Below are 22475 nucleotides of genomic sequence, written 5' to 3'. Positions count from 1 at the left end.
GTCACTTAAGTTCAGTTTAAGCTTCTTAAAATTTGCCTTTTTAAACAGTTAAGCAAGTAAAAGATAGGCAACTAAAAAAAGTAAACACATAAAGAACCGCCCTTCGGGCTCAATACCAACAGAATCATCCCCTCGGACAACACATGGAACAATACCAGTCCTCGGGCTCTATCTCATATCACAATGGATAACCGCGCTCACTGGGGGTGTGTAGACTCCTGGAGGGGCCCCTTACGGCCCAAGCGCAATATCAAGTTATCTCGTGGCATAATCACATAGGCTCTCGGTCTTATATCAAAAAGCCACTTCGTGGCGTACAAATCTCAGGGCCCTCGGCCTCATAATCATAATTAGTATTTCCTCACAACATAGGCTCTCGGTCTTACTCAGTCAGAATCTCACAAGCCACTCGGGCAACACTAAAACATGATGCTCAACCCAGAATATCATTTAAAGTGTTAAAGCATAGTAAACATGGTTGAGTTATGAAAACAATAGAATATAGCATGACTGAGTTCAAGTATAAAGTCAAAATAGTGAGTAAATATCAGTAAAAATCCCCTAAGGGTCCAAATAATTGGCACGAGGCCCAAATATGACATTCAACCCAAAACATGATGATAGCAAATAGTTTTCAATCAAATACGCGATAAAACAGTCATTCGGGATGGACTAAGTCATAATTCCCAACGGTGCCCGACCCCACGCTCGTCATCTAACATGTGTGTCATTTCAATATAGCACCACGATGTGCAAATCCGGGCTTTCATACCCTCATGACAACATTTAAATTCATTACTCACCTCAATCCAGTCCAAACTCTAGCTCGCGATGCCTTTGCCCCTCGAATCGGCCTCAACTCGCGTCAAATCTATCCAAAATCAGAATCACGACGTCAAAATATGCTAACGGAATGAAACCCATGCAAAAATAATCAAGTTATAGTATAAATCCCGAAATTACCAAAACCCGACCCCCGGGTCCACGTCTCGAAATTCGATAAAATTTACATAAATAGATTCCTTATCTCCCCATGGGTTCATGCATATCAAAAGTCCCAAAATCTAACTACGAATGACCCCTCAAATCCTCAAGTCTAGGTCTCAAATACCAAGCCTTAGTTTCTCAATTTGTAACCCTTGATTTCCTTAAATTACAGCTCTATTCGTGAAATAATACCATAGGATCGATTATTAGACTAAAAAATCTTACCTCCAGACGATATCCCTTGATTCCCTCTTCAAAATCTCCAGAAAATCTCCAAAATCGACTTGAAATGGTGAAGAACAACTCAAAAATCGCGAATGATTTCTTTTATACCTTTTGGCCTAGGGATTCCGCACCTGCGGCCAATTCCCGGCTTCTGCGGTACCGCATTTGTGGTTTTTAACTTATGCTCCATAAGCCGCATCTGCAATGCACTGTCCGGACCTGCGCCATCGCAGGTGTGGCTCCAGCCTTCCTAGGCCCTTTCCGCTTCTGCGACTCCTAATTCTCTTTTGCGAGACCGCACCTGCGGTCCCCTTGCCACAAGTGCGGTTATGACAGCAATGGGAAAACTTCAACTGCCACAACCCAACTCCAATCTTCCGTCAACCATCCGAAATTACCCCGAGGCCCCCAGGACCTCAACCAAAAGTACAAACACATCATAAACCATCATCCAAACTTATACCAATCATCAAAACACTCCAAACAACATCGAATCAACCAAACACATCGGATTCAAGCTTAAGTTTCCAAAATCCTCCGAATTATGCTTTTGATCAAAAAGTATACCAACCATGTCCGAATGACCTAAAATTTTGCACACACATCCCAAATGACTCAACGGAACTACTGCAACTTTCGGAATTCCATTCCGACCCCTATATCAAAATCTCACCTATCAACCGGAAAACGCCAAAATTTCAATTTCGCCAATTCAAGCCTAAATCTACTCCGGACCTCCAAAACACATTCCGATCAGGCTCCTAATTCTCAAATCACCTCCCGAAGCTATCCAAACCATTAGAACTCACATCTGAGCCCTTTAACATATAAATCAACATCCAATTGACTTTTATAACTTAAGCTTCCTCAAAAGAAACTAAGTGTCTCAAACCTTACCAAAACCTCTCCGAACCTGAGCCAACCAACCCGATCACACATAGAATCGATAGACAAAGCAATAAGAAGCAGAAATGGGGGAAACGGAGTGGTAACTCATGAGACGACTGGCCGGGTCGTCACATCCTCCCCCTCTTAAACAAACATTCGTTCTCGAACGACTCAAGAAACATACCTGAAGCCTCAAACAGGTTAGGATATCTGCTCCGCATCTTCTGCTCGGTCTCCCAGGTAGCCTCTTCCATAGGCCGACCTATCCAGTGTATTTTCACTAAAGCTATATCCTATGATCTCAACTTTCGAACCTAATGCCCCAAAATAGCTATTGGCTCCACATCATAAGTCAAATCATCATCTAAATGCACCATGCTGAAATCCAGAACATGAGACGGATCCCCAATATACTTTTGGAGCATAGAAACATGAAATACCGGATGCACACTTGACAAGCTGGGTGGCAAAACAAGCTCATAAGACACCTCCCCAATCCTCCGAAGCACCTCAAAAGGCCCAATAAACCAAGGACTCAATTTACCCTTCTTCCTTCTCATAACATACGTCATGGGTGAAACCATCAACAGAACCTTCTCACCATCCATGTAGGACACATCCCGAACCTTCCTGTCAGCATAACTCTTTTGCCTCGACTGTGCTGTATGAAGCCTCTCCTGAATTACCTTTACTTTTTCTAAAGCATCCTGCACCAAGTCTGTCCCCAATAGTCTGGCCTCACCCGGCTCGAACCAACCAACTGGAGATCTACATCGCCTCCCATACAAAGCCTTATATGGAGCCATCTGAATACTCGACTGGTAGCTGTTGTTATAAGCAAACTCTACAAGCGGTAGAAACTGATCCCATGACCCTCCGAAATCGATGACACAAGCACGCAACATGTCCTCCAATATCTGAATAGTGTGCTTGGACTGCCCGTCCGTCTGAGGTTGAAAAGTTGTGCTCAACTCAACCTGAGTACCCAACTATCGCTGCACAGCCCTCCAAAACTGCGAAGTAAACTGAATGCCCCTATCTGAAATGATGGAAACTGGGAGACCATGCATACGAACAATCTCCCGGATATAGATCTATGCCAACTGCTCTGAAGAATAGGTAGTACACATAGGAATGAAGTGCGCGGACTTGGTCAGCCAATCCACATTCACCAAAATAGCATCAAACTTCTTCAAAGTCCGTGGAAGTCCAACTACAAAGTCTATAGTGATTCTCTCCCACTTCCACTCTGGAATATGCATCTGCTGAAGCAAGTCACCCGGTTTTTGATGCTCATATTTCACCTGCTAACAATTGAGACACCGAGCTATAAATCTCATAATGTCCTTCTTCATTCTCCTCCACCAATAATGTTGTCTCAAATCCTGATACATCTTCGCGGTACCCGAATGAATGGAATACCACAAGCTATGGGCCTCCTCCAGAATAAACTCCCGAAGCCCATCCACATTGGGCACACAAATCCGGCCTTGCATCCTCAAAACCACACCATTACCAATAGTCACATCTATGGCATCATCGTGTTGAACTCTGTCCTTAAGGACAAGAAAATGTGGATCATCATACTGGCGCTCTCTGATGTGATTATATAAGGAAGATCGAGAGATCACACAAGCCAATACCTGACTGGGCTCCGAAATATCTAACCTCACGAACCGATTGGCCAAGGCCTAAACATAAACTGCAAGAGGTCTCTCCCCAACTAGAATGTATGCCAAACTCCTCATACTCACCGTCTTTTGGCTCAAAGCATCGGTCACCACATTGGCCTTCCCCGAATGGTACAATATAGTGATATCATATTCCTTTAGCAATTCCAACCATCTCCGCTGCCTCAAATTGAGATCCTTCTATTTGAACAAGTTCTGGAGGCCACGATGATCAGTAAACACCTCACAAGACACACCATACAGATAATGCCTCCAAATCTTCAGCGTGTGAACTATGGCAGCCAACTCCAAATCATGTACAAGGTAGTTCTTCTCATGGAGCTTTAACTGACGACAAGAATAAGCAATAACTCTACCCTTCTGCATCAATACACAACCAATACCAACTCTTGAAGCATCATAATACACGGTATATGAACCTGAAACTGATGGCAAAACTAACACTGGAGCTGTGGTCAAGGCCATCTTGAGCTTCTGAAAGCTCTCATCACACTCATCTGACCATACAAATGAAGCACCCTTCTGAGTCAACTTGGTCAAGGGCGATGTGATAGATGAGAATTCATGAAAAAACCAGCGATAATAGCCTGCCAAACCAAGAAATCTGCGCATCTCTGTGGCTGAGGACGGTCTGGGCCAACTCTGAACCGCCACTATCTTCTTCTAATCAACTTGAATACCCTCACCAGACACCACGTGCCCCAAGAAAGCCACTGAACTGAGCCGAAACTCTTACTTGGAGAACTTTGCATAAAGCTTCTCCTCCCTCAATCTCTGCAACACAACTCTCAAATGCTCCACGTGCTCCTCTTAACTACGCGAATACACCAGAATATCATCAATGAAGACTATGACAAATGATTCGAGATAAGACCGCAACACGATGTTCATCAAATGCATAAATGCTGCTGGGGCATTGGTCAGCCCAAAAGACATCACCAAGAACTCATAATGACCATATCGGGTCCTGAAAGCCGTCTTAAGAATATTCGAGTCCCTGATCTTCAGCTGGTAATGACCTAAATGGATATCAATCTTGGAGAACACTCTCGCTCCCTAAAGCTGGTCGAATAAATCATCAATGCGAGGCAAATGATACTTGTTCTTAACTGTTACTTTGTTCAACTGCCTATAATCAATGCACATCCTCATTTTGCCATCCTTCTTCTTCACAAATAGAACTGGCGCACCCAAGGCAACACACTAGGCCGAATGAACCCCTTATAAAGAAGTTCCTAAAGTTGCTCCTTTAACTCCTTCAACTCCGTTGGTGCCATACGATACGGCTGAATAGAAATGGGCTGAGTGCCCGGCACCAGGTCAATACCAAAGTCAATATCCCTGTCCAGTGGCATGCCCGACAGGTCTGCGGGAAACACATCAGGAAAATCCCTCACAATTGGAACAGAATCAATACTGAGAGTCTCTACACCGATATCCCACACAAAGGCTAGATACAAAAGACAACCCTTCCCAACCATACGCTGGGCCTTCAAAAATGAGATTACCATACTAGGAACATCATCAGTCAAACCTCGCCACTCAATCTGTGGCACACCCGGTATAGCCAATGTTACTGTCTTAGCATGACAGTCTAGAATAGTATGACACAAAGATAGCCAATCCATGCCCAAAATAACATCGAAGTTTACTATACATAATAATAATAGATCCACTTGGGTCTCCAGACCGTCAATGTCACTACATACGACCGGTATACATGGTCTACAACAACAGTATCGCCCACCAGAGTAGATACATGAACAGGTGAAACAAGAGACTCACGGGGCATATCCAAATAATGAGCAAAGTATGATGACACATAAGAAAAGGTGGAATCAGGATCAAATAATATAGAGGCATCTCTATGGAAGACTGAAACAATACCTATAATAATAATATTGGGTCTAGATGGAAGTGCATAGAAACGGGCCTGACCGCCACCTGATCGACCTCCTCCTCTAGGGCGACCCCTAGCTGACTGACCTCCACCCTAGCTGGCTGGGTGGGTGGTGGTGAAGTAGTTGGCGCTAAAACCGATGGCTGACTCCTCTGTTGAGATGAACCCGCAAGACGACGAGGACACTGCCTCTACATATGACCCATCTCTCCACACTCATAAAAATTCCCGGGTGCTGGAGACGGGGACTGAAAGGAACCCCTAGCACCGGAATGACTAGCTAATGCACCTGGCATAGAGGAGCCCTGAACTGATGGAGCACGAGACGAACTCTGAGTTGGAAGGGCACTAAGTGATGACTGTCCCTGATGAGAACTATGAGAACCATGACCCGATGGTTCCCCACGATAACCCGGGCGAGCTGGCTGAGCATGCCTGAATGTAGGGGTATCAATGTTTCAGTTCGGTCAGTTATTTTATAAAATTTGCACTGTACCAAATTTTCGGTTATTCTATTATGTATAACCAAAATTAGACTTTTCGAAACCGTCTCAATCATGTCGGTTTATCTTCGGTATCGGTACGGTTCGGTTAATTTTTGGAATTTTTTTAACATCATGTAAAATTCACCAGTAGAAATAGAATTGCAATAACACACGTTCTTCTATAGGACTTAGCAAAACTCTCTAGACATTTTTGCTGTTTAAAGGGTGATGAAGTTAAAAAAAAGATAGCTAGAGTATAGAGATATCAACTATTCTACAACAGCGTAAAAGAAATCAAACAAAGGCAAAGAAAATATTAATCACACGAGTTGAAAGGTATACCAAGCTGGGACTCAAGAATAAAGTCCATAGAAGATTAAATATTCATAAAGATAAATCTAAATTATATGAAAGGAAACATATTCAATACATTGTAGTTTGCTACTCATAATCACTAGAATACTTTGTGTCTTGCTAATAAAGATACTTGAAATAATTTAGTTTAAGTAGAAGTAACATAATAGGTTTTAGGAATTAGTATTTTTAGTTTAATTACTTGTTGGCTTGTAATAGTTTTCATTATTCCAAGGCTCAAAGAAAATTTAATGCATTATTATTTTTAAACTTACTAAATAAATATATTTTCTACATGTAAAATTTATTCGGTACGGTTCGGTATTTTTTCAGTTTATTTTTATAAAATAAAAAACCTACCCTAATTATCGGTGCGGTTATAGATTTATATAAAAACCTACGGTTTCATAAAAAGAAACCTAAAAATCGGTTCGGTGCGGTACGGTTCGATCGGTTTATTTGGTTTTCGAATATCCATTGATACCCCTACTTGAATGGACGACCTTTGCCGTGCTAAAACTGACCTCTCGAAGGAGCACCACTATAACTACCAGATCCTCGAGGCCTCTTGGCCTCCCTCTCCTCTCCTATCGCTCCTGGCGACGAACTGACTCAATCTCTCGAGCAATATCTACAACCTCCTCAAAAGTGGCACCAGTCACCCTCTCTCTGGTCATAAGAATACGAAGCTGATAAGTGAGGCCATCAACAAACCTCCCAATCCTCTCTCTATCTGTCGGAACCAACCAAATCGCATGGCGAGCTAACTCAAAGAACCTCATCTCATATTGCGTCACCTTCATCTCTCCCTGACGCAACCACTCAAACTGCCTGCGCAGCTCCTCTCTACGAGACTGCGGCACATACTTTTCAAAAAAGAGAACGGAGAACTGCTGCCAGGTAAGGGGTGCTGCACCAACAGGCCTACGCCTCTCAAAAGCCTTCCACCAAGTGAAGGCAGCTCCAAAAAACTGATAAGTAGTGAAAGCGACCCCGCTGGTCTCTAGAATACCTGTTGTACGAAGCATCCGCTAACACTTATCCAAGAAACCCTAGGTATCCTCGCCCTCTGCACCACTGAAAGTCGGAATCTGAAGTCTACCAAACCTCTCCAACCTACGATGCTCATCCTCTGGAATGGCAGGAACTACATAGTCCTGAGCAACTGCAACCGACTGGGTTGGATGCGCCCCCGGTGTCTAAAGTCCCTGCACGACCTGCCCAGGTGTGCGAGCGGCGGGAGTCTGAGTGCCTCCCCCGACCTGAGAATTGGCTGCGGCTGTAGTAACTGAGACCGCCTGAGCTAGGCCAGTGCATACCGACCGAATTTGAGCCAAGGCCTCTTGAAAATCCAGAATCATAATGGGCACAGCTGGTGCCTGACCTGGTGCTGCTGGAGCGTCCCCAACTGGGACCTGATCCTGAATTTGGGTGGTTGGTGGGTCTGCAGGTGCTGCCCTAGCTGTTGTGCGAGCCACACCCCTACCCCTACCACTACCATGACCGCGTACTCGGCCTCTTGTGGCCACAACTGGTGGTACTGGTGGTCGTCCATCCTGATCGGTAGCGCGTGTCCTCAGCTTCTGTGAGAGACTAGAAAAATAGAAGTTTAGTACTCGGATTAACAGATTCGCACGACAAGAATTTCAAGAATATGAAGTTTTTTCTAAAGGTTTTGTAGCCTCTCGAGGATAAATACAAACGTCTATGTACCGATCTGCGAGACTCTACTAAACCTGCTTATGACTCGTGAGACATATGTTACCTAGGCTCTAATACCAACTGTCACGACCCTAAACCCGGACCCAGTCGTGATGGGGCCTCTCGTGAAGACAAGGCGAGCCGACACACTTCCAATTCATTTTAAACAATTATAATGATAAATATTAAGACTTTAACATAATGAAATCCCAAAATAAGGTAAATACTATAGTTGCAGAATAGACATAGCCCGACATCGGGGTGTCACTAGTCATAAACATCTATAATAATACATCAAGTCTGAAAGAGTCTACTCAACTATTACATAACTAAAACAGAAGAAAATAAGATAGAGGGAGAAGCACTAGGCTGCGAACGTCAAGCAGCTACCTAGTGTAACTCTGAATCTGCTGAAAGCTCTCAACCCTCGCAGCAGGACCTGAAGTGCCTGAATCTGCACAGGGGGTGCAGGGAGTACTCCAACTCAGTGAGTAATAATAATAAATGCAGACTGAGCAATAAGAAATCACGTAAAGGCACATCAACAGGCTATAAAGAAGCAGTAAAAAGCCAGTGAAAGCAATGAAACAGTAAAAATATGTTAAGTCACTTAAGTTCAGTTTAAGCTTCTTAAAAATTGCCTTTTTTAAACAGTTAAGCAAGTAAAAGACAAGCAAATAAAAAAGTAAACACATAAAGAACCGCCCCTTGGGCATAATACTAACAGAATCAGCCCCTCGGGCAACACATGGAACAATACCATCCCCTCGGGCTCTATCTCATATCACAATGAGTACCCGCGCTCACTGGGGGTGTGCAGACTCCTGGAGGGGCCCCTTACGGCCCAAGCGCAATATCAAGCCATCTTGTGGCATAATCACATAGGCTCTCGGCCTCATATCAACAAGCCACCTCGTGGCGTACAAATCTCAGGCCCTCGGCCTCATAATCATAATCAGTGTTTGCTCACAACATAGGCCCTCGGCCTTACTCAGTCAGAATCTCACAAGCCACTTGGGCAATAATAAAACATGATGCTCAGCCCAAAATATTATTTAAAGTGTTAAAGCATAGTAAACATGGTTGAGTTATGAAAATAGTAGAATATAGCATGACTTAGTGCAAGTATAAAGTCAAAACAGTGAAGAAATATCAGTAAAAATCCCCTAAGGGTCCAAATAGTTGGCACGAGGCCCAAATATGGCATTCAGCCCAAAACATGATGATAGCAAATAGTTTTCAATCAAATACGCGATAAAACAATTATTTGGGATGGACTAAGTCATAATCCCCAACGGTGCCCGACCCCGCGCTCGTCATCTAGCGTGTGCGTCACCTCAATATAGCACCACGATATGCAAATCTGAGGTTTCATACCCTCATGACAACATTTAAAATTATTACTCACCTCAATCCGGTCCAAAATCTAGCCCGCAAAGCCTTTTCCCCTCGAATTGGCCTCAACTCGCGTCAAATCTATCCAAAATCAGAATCACGACATTAAAATATGCTGAGGGAACGAAGCCCATGCGAAAATAATCAAGTTATAGTATAAATCTCGAAATTACCAAAACCCGACCCCCGGGCCCACATCTCGGAATTCGATAAAATTTACATCAATAGATTCCTTATCTCCCCACGAGTTCATACATATCAAAAGTCCCAAAATTCGACTACGAATGGCCCCTCAAATCCTCAAGTCTAGGTCTCCAATACTAAGCCCTAGTTTCTCAATTTTTAACCCTTGATTTCCTTAAATTATAGCTCTAATCTGTGAAATAATACCATAGGATCTATTATTAGACTAAAAAATCTTACCTCCAGACGATATCCCTTGATTCCCTCTTCAAAATCTCCCGAAAAGCTCCAAAACCGACTTGAAATGGTGAAGAACAACTCAAAAATCGCGAAGAATTTCTTTTATACCTTCTGGCCCAGGGATTCCGCACCTGTGGCCAATTCCCCACTTCTGCGGTACCGCTTTTGCGGTCAATGAACCGCTTTTGCAGTTTTTCCCTTAAGTTCCATACGCCGTATCTACGATGCACTGGCCGCACCTGCGCCATTGCAAGTGCGGCTCCTCAACCGCTTCTGCGGCTCTAGCCTTCCTAGGCCCTTTCCACTTCTGCTACTCCTAATTTGCTTCTGCGAGACCGCACCTGTGGTCCCCTAGCCGCTGGTACGGTTATGACAACAATGGAAAAATTTCAGCTGCCACAACCCAACTCCAATCTTCCGTCAACTACCCGAAATCACCCCGAGGCCCTCGAGACCTTAACCAAAAGTACAAACACATCATAAACCACCATCCAAACTTATACCAATCTTCAAAATACTTCAAACAACATCGAATCAACCAAAACACATCGGATTCAAGCCTAAGTTTCCAAAATCCTCTGAATTCTGCTTTTGATCAAAAAGTATACTAAACCACGTCCGAATGACCTAAAATTTTGCACACACATCCCAAATAACTGAACGAAACTACCTCAACTTCCAGAATTTCATTCCGACCCCTATACCAAAATCTAACCTATCAACCGGAAAATGCCAAAATTCTAATTTCACCAATTCAAGCCTAAATCTACTCCGGACCTCCAAAACACATTCCGATCACGCTCCTAAGGCTCAAATCACCTCCCGGAGCTATACGAACCATAGGAACTCACATCAGATCCCTTTAACACATAAGTCAACATCCGGTTGACTTTTCCATCTTAAGCTTCCTCAAAAGAGATTAAGTGTCACAAACCTTACCAAAACCTCTCCAAACCCGAGCCAACTAACCCGATCACACATAGAATCGATATAAAAAGCAATAAGAAGCAAAAATGGAGGAAATAGAGCGGTAACTCATGAGACGACTGGCCGGGTCGTCACAATGATGCCCCGCCTGACCCTCCTATAGTAACCCCTACTTTTAATAGACAACCTTCTAGACGGCCCGAAACATCTCTTGTTTGGAACTTTTTTACTCAACTAAGAGATCAAAATAAGGATAAGTGTAAAATTTGTGGGTCTTTGATGGCTCATAAATATACTTGAGACCGTAGCGGTACAGGTACTTTAACTAGACACATAAAGACACACCCTAGAGATAAAGCTAGATATCCTTAAATGAAAGCTGTGCAAGAGGGGACAAATGTAGGTACTGAGGTTAACCCTAGTACCGGGTCAAATCTAGTTCAATCAGGAATTAACACTGTTACCGGTGACATTTTATATTACGATCCAAATAAAGATCATGAAGAATTGGGAAAAATGGTTACTGTTATGTGCTTACCCTATAGTTTTCCTTCTAACCCTCACTTTGTGCGTTATATTAGAAGATTTTTTAATCCTACTTATAAAGGATGGCGTCACGCAACCGTAAAGAATGATATTTATAAATATAAACATGAATATGAATAATATTTGTGCTATTTATTTACTCATATAAATTGTCGCGTTGCTATTACTACTGATATTGGAAGAAATGGTAATGACTGTGACTATCTTACTGTTACCACTCATTGGATTGATGAGGAATGGAAAATGCAAAAGTGCATTATTGTTTATAGAATAATTATTTCACGTTACACAGGTAAGTTAATTGCTAACACAGTTGCAGATATTTGTAGATATTTTTGCATTAGAGATAAAATAATATCAGTTTCAATGGATAATGCTTCTAGTAACACTAATGCTATAGTTTTGCTTACAACTACACTAAATCGGAGAGCGCTTTCAGTCAAGCGAGACTTCAAATCGGTGATCATAGAGCGTCTATGAGGGAGAGCTTGGAAAAATCAGTACTCTTCAAAGATTGGATCCGTTCGGAAAGAAGAAATTTTGGACTTGCTGAATCACAACCGGATTATGAAGAAATGCTAGTGGAACTTGCGGAGGATGCTGCTTCGCCCGGAAGCGGTGATGAACAAGCTTATTTCCGCCACCACCAACGAAAATTCCTCCGGACCTTGAAGGATTTATGAAATTTGTTAGAGATAATACATAGACTACTATGTAACTTGTATTTTGGCACATCTTCATTAGTTTGTTTTCCCTTTAATGGTGGTATTAGCACCTTGTTGTGCTCATTCCTTTGGGGGAGGAAGACTAAGAAAGATATTGCCATTTTTGTTAATGTCGTAATAATAAAAATTATAAGGCATTCCCTTGAATATTTCTTTGCAATTTTTTCGTGTTTAAATTTGAATTAGAAGATTTAAGTCACAATTATATAATATAATTTACAAGAAATTGCCTTAGATAAAAAAAATTCAAAAAATCTTATATAAGGCAATATACTATATACGATAATTTCTTGTAAATTATCTAAATTATATATACTTAGTGGGGTTTGGGGAGGGTAGTGTGTACGCAGACCTTACCCCTATCCCTGGGATAGAGAGGCTGTTTCCAATAGACCCTCGGCATCCTTCCCTCCAAGAACTTCCCACCTTGCTCTTGGGGAGACTCGAACTCACAACCTCTTAGTTGGAAGTGGAGGTTGCTTACCATCAGAGCAACCTCTCTTGTCAAGCAACCCCTATAGTATATATTAGATATAGTATATATAAGCTATATAATTTACAAGAAATTGCCTAACATATACTATATAAATTGCTTGTGTGTATGTGTGTGTATATATATATAATTTACAGAAAATTGCCTTAGATAAAAAAAATAAAAAAAAATAGCCCGGAACACTTAGGCCTGTGGGCCCGCCCATTTAGCCCGGGATCATGTGGTCTTAGGTCCACAATGGGCCGGTTCCACCCTCCATGACCATTAAGCCCGAACCGTTTGGCCCGGGACGCCAGAGCCCGTTTGGCCCGGCCCGTTTAGCCCATTTAGGCCCGAGACCAGACCACAATACAGCTTTAATTGGACACAACCTTACCCTATATTTTGCAAGAGGCTGTTTTCACGGTTTGGAATTATCCTAAGAATTTTGAGGCCAAAAGGTACAAGTACTAGAATGGAGATCGTTCAAACTAGATGGATATAAGTCGGAAAGATCATAACCTAGTGGACCAGAAAAAGCAATTCACACAAAGCGGAGCGCTGTCATTTTTGTGTACACATCACTAGTTGCCTAACTAGAAACGCTACACACACACACACTGACAACACTTCCGTTGCTTCAACCGTTAGTTTTTCTTATTTCAACGCACGGTTAGTCACACGTTCAGATATTCACTGTACCAAAAACAAAATAATGGCCACATCTCTCTCGGTCCGGCCCAACCGCACCATCATCGGCAGTGACTCGGCCGGTTCAGTCCGGCCTACACCAATCCGCCGCCGTCCAGCCTCCGCTCATTTGCCGAAAATTCCGAACTCCGATTGTTCTCGGCGGAGGAGGTTGGCGCTTATTTCCCACCACCGCCGGAAATTGGATACCACCGTTCAAGCAGGTTCTAGAGCTGACGATTCAGCTCCTTTCGAGATGTCGGTAGAGAATGCGTTGAAGCTTCTAGGTGTATCTGAGGGTGCGAGCTTCGATGATATTCTTCGTGCTAAAAAATCAATTATCTCTTCTTGTAAAGGTGATGCGGATACAATTGCGCAGGTTATGAGAGTTTACTCCGCTTATATTTTCTTCAATTTTATTGTAGAATTGTTGTTTTTAATGGATTTTAAGTAATTTTTCTGATAATTAGTAGTTTCCCTGCTGATCGACTATGTTTTTGCCAGGGATGGAAGTAGGCTTTAACATATGGGTTCGGCAGCGCTCTGTTTGTTCCAAACCCTATATGTGTCAGAAAATCCATTAAATATGTACACTAGTTAAATTCAGCTGTCCTAGAATCCAGACCCATAAAGTTCTACATTTTTTTTTTATTTTTTCTGCATTTAAAACTCCACAGCTATGTAAACTCTCTTTGGCCGAATGCATATTAAAAAAGCATTTTCGTCTCAGCAGCAATTTCCATCAGCTGTTATCTTATGTCAAGTGGTCATTAATCAATCAATCAACTATACCTCAATTTCGAATTAGTTCTGATGGGCTATAATGTAGAACTTGACATCTATTCTGCACGTTCTAGCAGGTTAAATGTTTAGAGGATTACATAGGGGAGTTATTTGAAGTAATTAGCATCAAGTCAAAATTTCTAGGAGGGAAAGAATAGATCTTTGAGTGCAAATTACATGTGCCTTTCTCCTCCTCCATGTGTATGTTTTACTGACTATAAAAAGCGGCACCTTTCAACAACTTTCAGGTTGAGGCTGCATATGATATGCTTCTCATGCAGAGCTTATCACAGAGGAGAGCTGGAAAAGTTGTGGATAGTAGTGTACGCTTTGCTGATGTTAAATCTGCTAATGCTTCCGGGATTGGATCAATGCCAAAGTGGCTGCAGACGACTGTCAAGAACGCACCGGTTTCAGTTGAAGCACCAGCTGCTCGAGAGCTAGGTGTCCAAGCAGGGGTATATGGAGCTTTAATGGTCTTAACATATGTTAATGGAGCCTCAACACCTTCAGGAGTATCATATGGAGCTGATGTTCCTGGACTAATCTTAGCCACGAGCTTTGGGGCCACCTTGTACTTCATGACCAAGAAAAATGTCAAGTTGGGTAAGGAAGATAGTTCGCTTTTCTTTTTTTCACTCCTAGATTAAATTTCATAAATTTGAGAGTCCAAATAGAACCATCAGCATGTGAATTTCAGTCATGCTAGAGTAATGGCCAAGCTGTTAGTTGAAGCTAGTTAGGGGCTGAAGAAAAAAAGAAAAGAATGAAATATATGGAAGTGTTAGTAAAGAGGCACATGACGTACGAGGATATAAAGGAAGGAGGAGCTTTCTGATGCAATTACTATTTTCAACCCTCACACAGCCCCCTTATATGTGTTAAATTTGTTCATTTACATTCTATGCTCTGACCGTTGATTTGAATTAAAGCTGTTACCTCTTTGATGAAAACCTCCTTCAATATTTCCTATAATAAAAAAACTATGTGATGATTTGACAATGACATAATAGCCACATAAGAGCCAATGAAACTTTGAAGGAGTTGATACGTGTGGCTATACTGGCTTCTGGATAATGCGAATTGGGACTTTGCAAATAATAACCAATGGAATTGTACTAAATTATGCCTCTGATAAGTGCTTTATTTCATCTAAACTGTATTCTGCCATTTTGTTTTAGTAGAACTAGATATTGGTTTTCTGGGAAAAGTGACACGGAACTTTTTCTGGAAAAAAGAAAAAGAAAAGTGACACAGAACTTTACTTGTCAACAGGGAAAGCAAGCGTGATAACAATTGGTGGGCTGGTTGCTGGTGCAGTGGTAGGTTCAGCAGTAGAAAATTGGTTGCAAGTAGACATTGTCCCGTTTCTGGGTATACACACTCCTGCTACGGTTGTGAGTGAATTTATACTTTTCTCGCAATTTATGGTCTCGTTGTATCTGAGATGAGGTAACATAAAGGCTTGTATGAAACTGCTACTGCAAGGTCTATGGCTATTTGTTGCCTACTCAGGTTCTTATCTAGGACCAGTAATTTATCAAATGTACAAAAAGAATGTTCTTAAAACTCTGGAAGTTCTGATATTTGTTTTATAAAAGCTAGTGTAGATTCTCACATCGCTTCTTTTATCAACGATATTGTAAACCCCCCTGCCTGATCTGATTAAAGTTTGTGGCTTTCTATGTGTTAATTGGGGTTAGACAGATTCTGATTATTTTCTTACAGAAGGATTCATAGATGATAATAGGCAGTCACAGAGGCGGAGCCACAATGTCGCGTGTGGGTCGGCCGAATCCAGTAGTTTTGGTCCAAATCATGTATTTATCTTCAAAGTTCATTAAATATGTAAAAAATATTTAATTTAGAACCCAATAACTTAAAAGATTAGGATCCCAAACCCATAAGCTCAAAATCTTGGCTCCACCTCCGGGCAGGGACTCCTGCAGTGAGGTGCAGTGTTAGCTCCTTTGCAAAGTACGCCATTTAGAGTATGCTTTCATTTGTTTTGTTAAGATTTGACACTGTTTAAAAGGTTAGGTATAACAAAGTACGCCATTTAGAGTATGCTTTCATTTGTTTTGTTGAGATTTGACACTGTTTAAAAGGTTAGGTATAACGCAGGGGCCAATTCACGAAAGACTTACTTTTGATGTCATTCATAGTAGTCTTAATGACTATATAGTAGTTTGAAGTTCATGAAATGGTTTTCTTTTCGGCACTCATTTCATGCACATAATAATGCAGTATTTGAACCTGTGACTAGGTTCTACGAACTTGTTGCTTGGGCCGATCATTTGTTTATAATGCAGAGTAATACCATTTCTTTCTCTTGCTGTTGAACTTACTTCATTGCATGCCTCTGGCAATTATTACCTTTGAGCCAAAAACCAAAGTTAATGTGTTTGATGAGAAGTGCAGCTTTGACTGAACAACCAAGAGAACACCCTTGTATCTCAAGTCCGTGGCCAATTTTTTTTTGGAGCTTTGACTTTATTGGGACTGTGGCCACTTAAGAATTAAGATGGAAGAAAAGGGATATTAAAAACTGTCCAACAAATTGTTGCCTTTGACCATCAAGAAACTCAACCATGAATACAAGTTGCTACATCTCAGCGAGCTGCTTTGATGCCACAATAATATACAAACTAACAGTTCAACCTATGCATATAAATAAGGAAATTACAACCAGCCCAAGTCATCTTTTGACATCTTCACCGGCTTGGGAGCTCTCTATGGATGGTGGGTTACCGACTTTCTCAGCTTTCTCACCGCTGCTTAGTAGTTCATTATACATATTTAGTGCTGCCCTGGAAAATTCTGTTATAGTCTCAAAAACTCTGCAAAACCCAGTCTGAAAGCCGTTAAGAGTGATCCTCTGAGTTTCTTGCAAGCATTTTTGGTGTTCTTCCTTCTCTAAATCCACCCTTTTCCTGAAGTTGTCCAACAAGTCTTTCCTCTCCTTCAAATACTCAGCTCTATGATCAACTTCGAGCTCCGAGCTTTGGTCGGTGAGCTTGAACTCATAAAGCTTGTTCTCTACCTTTTGGAATGCCAATTTTTTCCTGTCTAATTCTTTGGACATGCTGTCAACTTTTCGCTTTTGTTGCTGTTCCTCTCCCTGCTGAACCCACAAAGCTCTTACATCCTTTCCGCAGCCTTTTATGGCAACAGAAACTGCTCTATCTGGCAACTTGTTCATGGCAGACAACCAATCATGACAAATCATGAGAAGTGGAGGACCATTAGCTCGACACTGTGGAGTTGAACTTCTCCTTTTGGAATAGAATTCAACTTCAGGGACTGTGAACTTGGACAGCCATCCATGGAGTGCCTCCACATAAGCCTTCTGGGCAGCAATGTAGTCTTGGAAGCGTGTGCGCCAATTTTGAAGCTCAACATCAAGCTGGAGTGTGGCAAGCCGGTGAGAGTCATTGCAGAACTTCCCATACGTAGGACAGGTGAAGTTTTTCACGTCGAATATAATCTTGTTCTGGATCTCGTGGCACTCCAGCATGATCTTCCAGGTTCTCATCATACTATACCAAATAGAAAGAAAGTGTCAATAAGTCGGTAAATGCAGATCTTCCATTAAGTGATATTTTACTAGCCAGGTAAATCCTACTTACCCTTGAAGCAGTTCAATGATTTGAGGCTGCAGTTCTTCATCTCGTAATTTCTCAATTCTTGTTGATATGGTCTCAGCACTTCGAATTGCAACTAGGATCCTGCTATAGAGTTCTTTTACCGCTGCTCTGGTTTTGTCCGTTGTCCGTCCTTCATCTCCTCTTGCATCATGATTTCTTAGCTGATTGCACTTCTTCTCATATAATTTCCAAGTGCTATCTCCAGCCTGAGAGTAAGTCTAGATGTAAGGAACTGTGCCATATGAAAAGAGAGAGATAATGACAGGACTTGACAACTTTATTTTGTGGATTTGGCATTTCTAGCAGTAAAGGTGTGGCACGAAATTGAAGTATTCTTTTAACCATGTGTAGTGTCCCCTAATAGCAGCATAACTAGTTAGATATCATTGAAAGTCCTTAGAAAGTCAAGGCATTCGTCCTACAGCTACTTAATATTCTTTAATAATATTCAAAGTCGAACCACTTCTGTACTATTTATAAAGACCATCTTGGCACCAGTGACTTGCCAAGTCCAGGGCCAAACACTGTGATTGTCTCTATTGTACAAAAGAGGGGGTCACAACTCACATGAGACTGATATGGAGAAATTTTCTTGCATGAGAACTTGCACCAAGCTCAAGTTTCCAAAGTATAGGATTCATATCGGTCGAATACCAGAAGTACTTAAAACATATTGGTAGCATATACTACTTGTTTTCAGGCTTAACTAATGCACACGATGTATCTTCTCGTAGGGAACACATGAAGCTTTAAGGATTCAAAAGGAGAGTAATTTTAGCCAATATGTATGTATGTACCTTAACCTCCTCATATAGCTTCTTCTCCCAAGCATATAACCTTCCTAGCGTCAACGAATGGCTCCCAGAGCCCATTCCACCATAGTCATCAAATAGATCATTCTTGAATTCTGTCCATGTTGAAGAGCTTTTGGAACTAGAAGCTACAAGACTTTTGCATGATGACGACCGAGATGAAGGTGATTTCCAAGTAATGGCAGGGATTATTTTCGTTGAGTTGTCTGCATACATGAGATAATTGAACAAATTCAGAAAATAATGAAATTGAGGCCCTTAAAGTTGAACATAATACCTGAAAATCTCAAGCATACGCCAGAACCAGGTATAATTGATAAGTTTGGAAATTGAACTCTCGCCAAAGAAGAACTCTCTCTTATACCCGCTGACCAGCGAACAGAACAATTCTCTTACCCTTATGACCAGCTAGTGTTTAATCAAGATGGCCCATTTATTATTCATAGAATATTTGAAATCACAGTTAACGGGCATTGAAGGGGAGCCTATTGGTAAAGTTGCTGCCATGTGATCAGGAGGTCACAGGTTTGAGCCGCGGAAACAATCTCTTGCAAAAATGCAGGGTAAGGCTGCGTACGATACTCTTGTGGTCCGGCCTTTCCCCGAACCCCGCACATAGCAGGAACTTAGTGCACCGGACTGCCCTTTTACAATTAACAGGCATTGTTTATACTCCGGAAAGGTTAAAATGATTACTTGATAAATAAAAATGTGAAGTAAATGATGAGGAACTAATTTCTAAAGTTAGATAACTGATTTGGGAAATGGGACCGCCGGATGGATATCTTCGGAAACTTCCATATGACTTCCTTGTGAGGAACATAATCATGACAGGAACTAAGATTATATAGCTGTTTTATGTTTATTTTTATTTTTCCATAAAAAAGTTGTGAGCTAAGCCTCGCTGCCTCACTCAACATATCCTTCTTACCAGGAAATAGTAGTGAACCAATACAACTAAAGAGGAAGATAAAGCCAAAGCAAAGATTATCAGGTAAGGCTCCCAACTGCAACATATCCTTAACAGGACATAGTAGTGCAGCCAAAACAACTAAAGAGGAACATAAACTTACAGAAAAACAAGATATTTCAAGAGCAAAGTTAGTCTATATTCAGGAAGTTCACAATGCAATTCACTCACTCAAAAATTAAAGCAACTTATTTCATACTAGTATCTAAAAAGAACTACCTTTGGGTTCCCCCAAATTGGGCTGTGAATGTACCCAATTTGCCTCCAGCATTCTTGATACTTCCTTTCCAGAATCATATGCCTTAACAAAATGGTCTTCAATATCAGTCAATGCTTCAAGTAATTCCCTCCCCTGTAATGGATTATCCACAACTGTCAAACCTTTATTTTGTTCCTCTTGGCTTACATTAGCACTATGCACTGACTGTACAACTTCAGTCCCATTTTCCCTCTGCTCCACATTTTCTTTTGCTGCAGTAGCTACTACCTTATTCTCTTCCTTCTTTCCATTCCCTTCTTCTTCTTCTTCCTCTTCCTCATCTTCCTCTTCTTCTAAATCTGGAATTCCTTCTTGTTCCCTTACTGCCCTTATATCCTCTTCAGAAATCCTATGATACCCACTAATTATCTCTGGTCTTACACTATTAAAAGGGTTGAAAAAATCCCAACCAAAATCTGTTGGTGGTGAATGTACCATTTGGGGCATTTCCATGTAAAAATAGCCATAACCAGGTGGTTGTTGTTGTTGTTGTTGTTGCTGTTGTTGTGTCTCAACTTTCTCTATTCTCTCTTCTTCCTCAGAAGAATCTGATGGGGTTGTAGTAGATTTGCATGTTTCCCCACAACAAATGGATTCTTGTGTTGGTTCAGAAGGTGTTTTCTGAAGAAACAGAGGGTTTGAAACCACTTTTTCTTTAGGAGGAGAAGAGGGACAAGGTGGTGGAAATGTGATGAGATAAGGAGAAGTAGGTGTAGAATGGCGAGCAACAAAGAGCTTAAGTGCTGCTGAAACTCCATATAATGCTTGACAGTATTTGTAATGTGCATCAGCTAAAGTATACCTTCTCTCAACAGCTAATTTCAGCTGGTGTTTTCTCTCTTTACAAATGGAAACTACCTCTTCTTCTTGTTCCAACTTGGATGCAACACACCCCATTTCACCCCAAAACACCTCAGTCTTGCTGAAAGTTTACACCTTTGTTAAAAAGGATACCAAGAATTAGGAGATTCTTGAGAAAAAAGAAGGAAAAAAGGTTGTTTCTTGGAGGGATGTGAGCTGAAAAAAGGAAAATGGGGTTTTGGGAAAGTATGTTTCTTTTTTGTTGGTGTTGGAACAGAGATTCTACTGTAGATAAACAGGTAGTTGAAAAATGTCCCTTTTAAGGATGGTTTAGAACAACCCATTGAAACATAAAAAGAGGTTTTCAGGGTAAAAAGCAAGTATTGGGAACAGCAAGAGAAGAAGTAGTACCCACTTGGCCTTAGACTGAACCATAGCCATTTTTCCTTTGCAAATAGAGCAAAGTTTTTTCACCCAAAACTCAAAACAAGAAAGAGAGAATGAAAGAACCTTTGTCAGTTAAAAGAGGATGTTTTTCTTTTCTTTTTTTAATTCCTCTTTTTCTAGAGTAAAAATGCTGGAGTAGATAGTAGTTCTGAGGGAGAGAGAAAGAATCAATAGGTGTTAAGTTAAGAAGAAATGGTAGGGGCTCGAGGTAAGGGAAGAGTGATGAGGGTATTCTTGTGTTTGGTAAAATAATATAAAAAATATAAAAGGACAGTGTGAAAAACTTGTGTACTATCAAAATAATCTAATCTCTTATACTAGTAGCAGATTAATTATTTTTCTTTCTGGTCTATTTCAAATAAAATGATTTATTTTTAACAATTTAGCTTAAATTTTCAGTTTTATCCGAAAAGTTTTTATAATCACATAAATATTCTGAACCCCCTTTTGACTTGTTTAAGACCACAAATTTCAAAAGTCTTTATTATTGCTTAATTATGTGTCTAATCAAACAGGTTCATATAAATTGAAACGGATGAAGTACTATTTATTCTAGATTATCAATCAATATTTATTATATTACTTAATTTGTAAATATTTTTTTTAAAATGATGTCAACATATTTAAACTTGGTAAAAAATGTGTACTTTGCATTTAAATTGTGCCTGAGGTCCGTCACAAGTATGCCAGATGAGAATCTAAATGAGCTTCTTTCTTTCTTTCTCTCTGCCATAATTTAGCAGAGATTTTTTGGTTGTTTTGGGAGAAGAGACAGAAGAGAGTCAGTGACTCAGTGAGAGAATAGAGGAGTCAAACTTTGGTCAAACCTCAAAAGGGTAATATAGTCCATTTAATTTCCTTTTTTCATACCAGGTGGTACAGGTAAGAACTAATCTTGCAATTATTTGAAGATAATGAGGGTCTTTACCACTTGTCAGATTCTTAGCTAGTCATTAACTATACGAGATTACCTTAATCCTTATGCTCTGTCCTCTCACTAATTTGAAATGACGACTTTATCCTCTCCTTTGACGGCCTTCTTCGAACTGTTGGTAATTTATTTCGATTCTGGATTTTTTTTTTCTTATCGTTTTTTTGGAGTAATGTCATGCATTTGGGAATAGTGCAGAATAAGAACAGTCCAGTATTAGCGGGAAATGCGTTAGTGGGAAAAATTGCTGTTTTTTTTTTATTATTTATTTATTTATTTCACAAAATTAAATGTACTTACTTTCAACTTCTTATGACGTTTTTAATGATTTATTAATTTATACTACATGTTTTTAAATGTACTCGTACTTTCAACTTCTGAAATTTTACTTGCAAAGATTATTAAGGATGATTAGC

At 40.8% G+C, this 22475-nt stretch overlaps 2 protein-coding genes across 2 annotated transcripts; one reads left to right on the top strand and one right to left on the bottom strand.

The window, feature by feature from the left end:
• The first annotated feature begins 13329 nt into the window (after positions 1 to 13329).
• Positions 13330 to 15809, top strand: LOC104232106 (protein CHAPERONE-LIKE PROTEIN OF POR1, chloroplastic). The gene is made up of 3 exons (XM_009785205.2): positions 13330 to 13788; positions 14441 to 14798; positions 15468 to 15809. The coding sequence occupies exons 1-3, from the start codon at positions 13435 to 13437 to the stop codon at positions 15641 to 15643; spliced, it is 888 nt and encodes a 295-aa protein (XP_009783507.1). The 5' UTR covers positions 13330 to 13434; the 3' UTR covers positions 15644 to 15809.
• A 922-nt stretch (positions 15810 to 16731) lies between these two features.
• On the bottom strand, positions 16732 to 21369 carry LOC104232105 (protein ALTERED PHOSPHATE STARVATION RESPONSE 1-like). Its single transcript, XM_009785204.2, has 4 exons — positions 19841 to 21369; positions 18637 to 18857; positions 17822 to 18045; positions 16732 to 17731 (listed from the first exon to the last, which is right to left on the bottom strand). Exons 1-4 carry the CDS (start codon positions 20775 to 20777, stop codon positions 16891 to 16893), a joined length of 2223 nt encoding a protein of 740 aa, XP_009783506.1. The 5' UTR covers positions 20778 to 21369; the 3' UTR covers positions 16732 to 16890.
• Positions 21370 to 22475: the final 1106 nt, after the last annotated feature.

This window comes from Nicotiana sylvestris, chromosome 1 (genome assembly GCF_000393655.2).
Source record: "Nicotiana sylvestris chromosome 1, ASM39365v2, whole genome shotgun sequence".
Classification (NCBI taxonomy): Eukaryota; Viridiplantae; Streptophyta; class Magnoliopsida; order Solanales; family Solanaceae; genus Nicotiana; species Nicotiana sylvestris.
The sequence above is the reverse complement of the archived record's forward strand: the minus strand, read 5'-3'. Positions and strand labels throughout refer to the sequence as shown.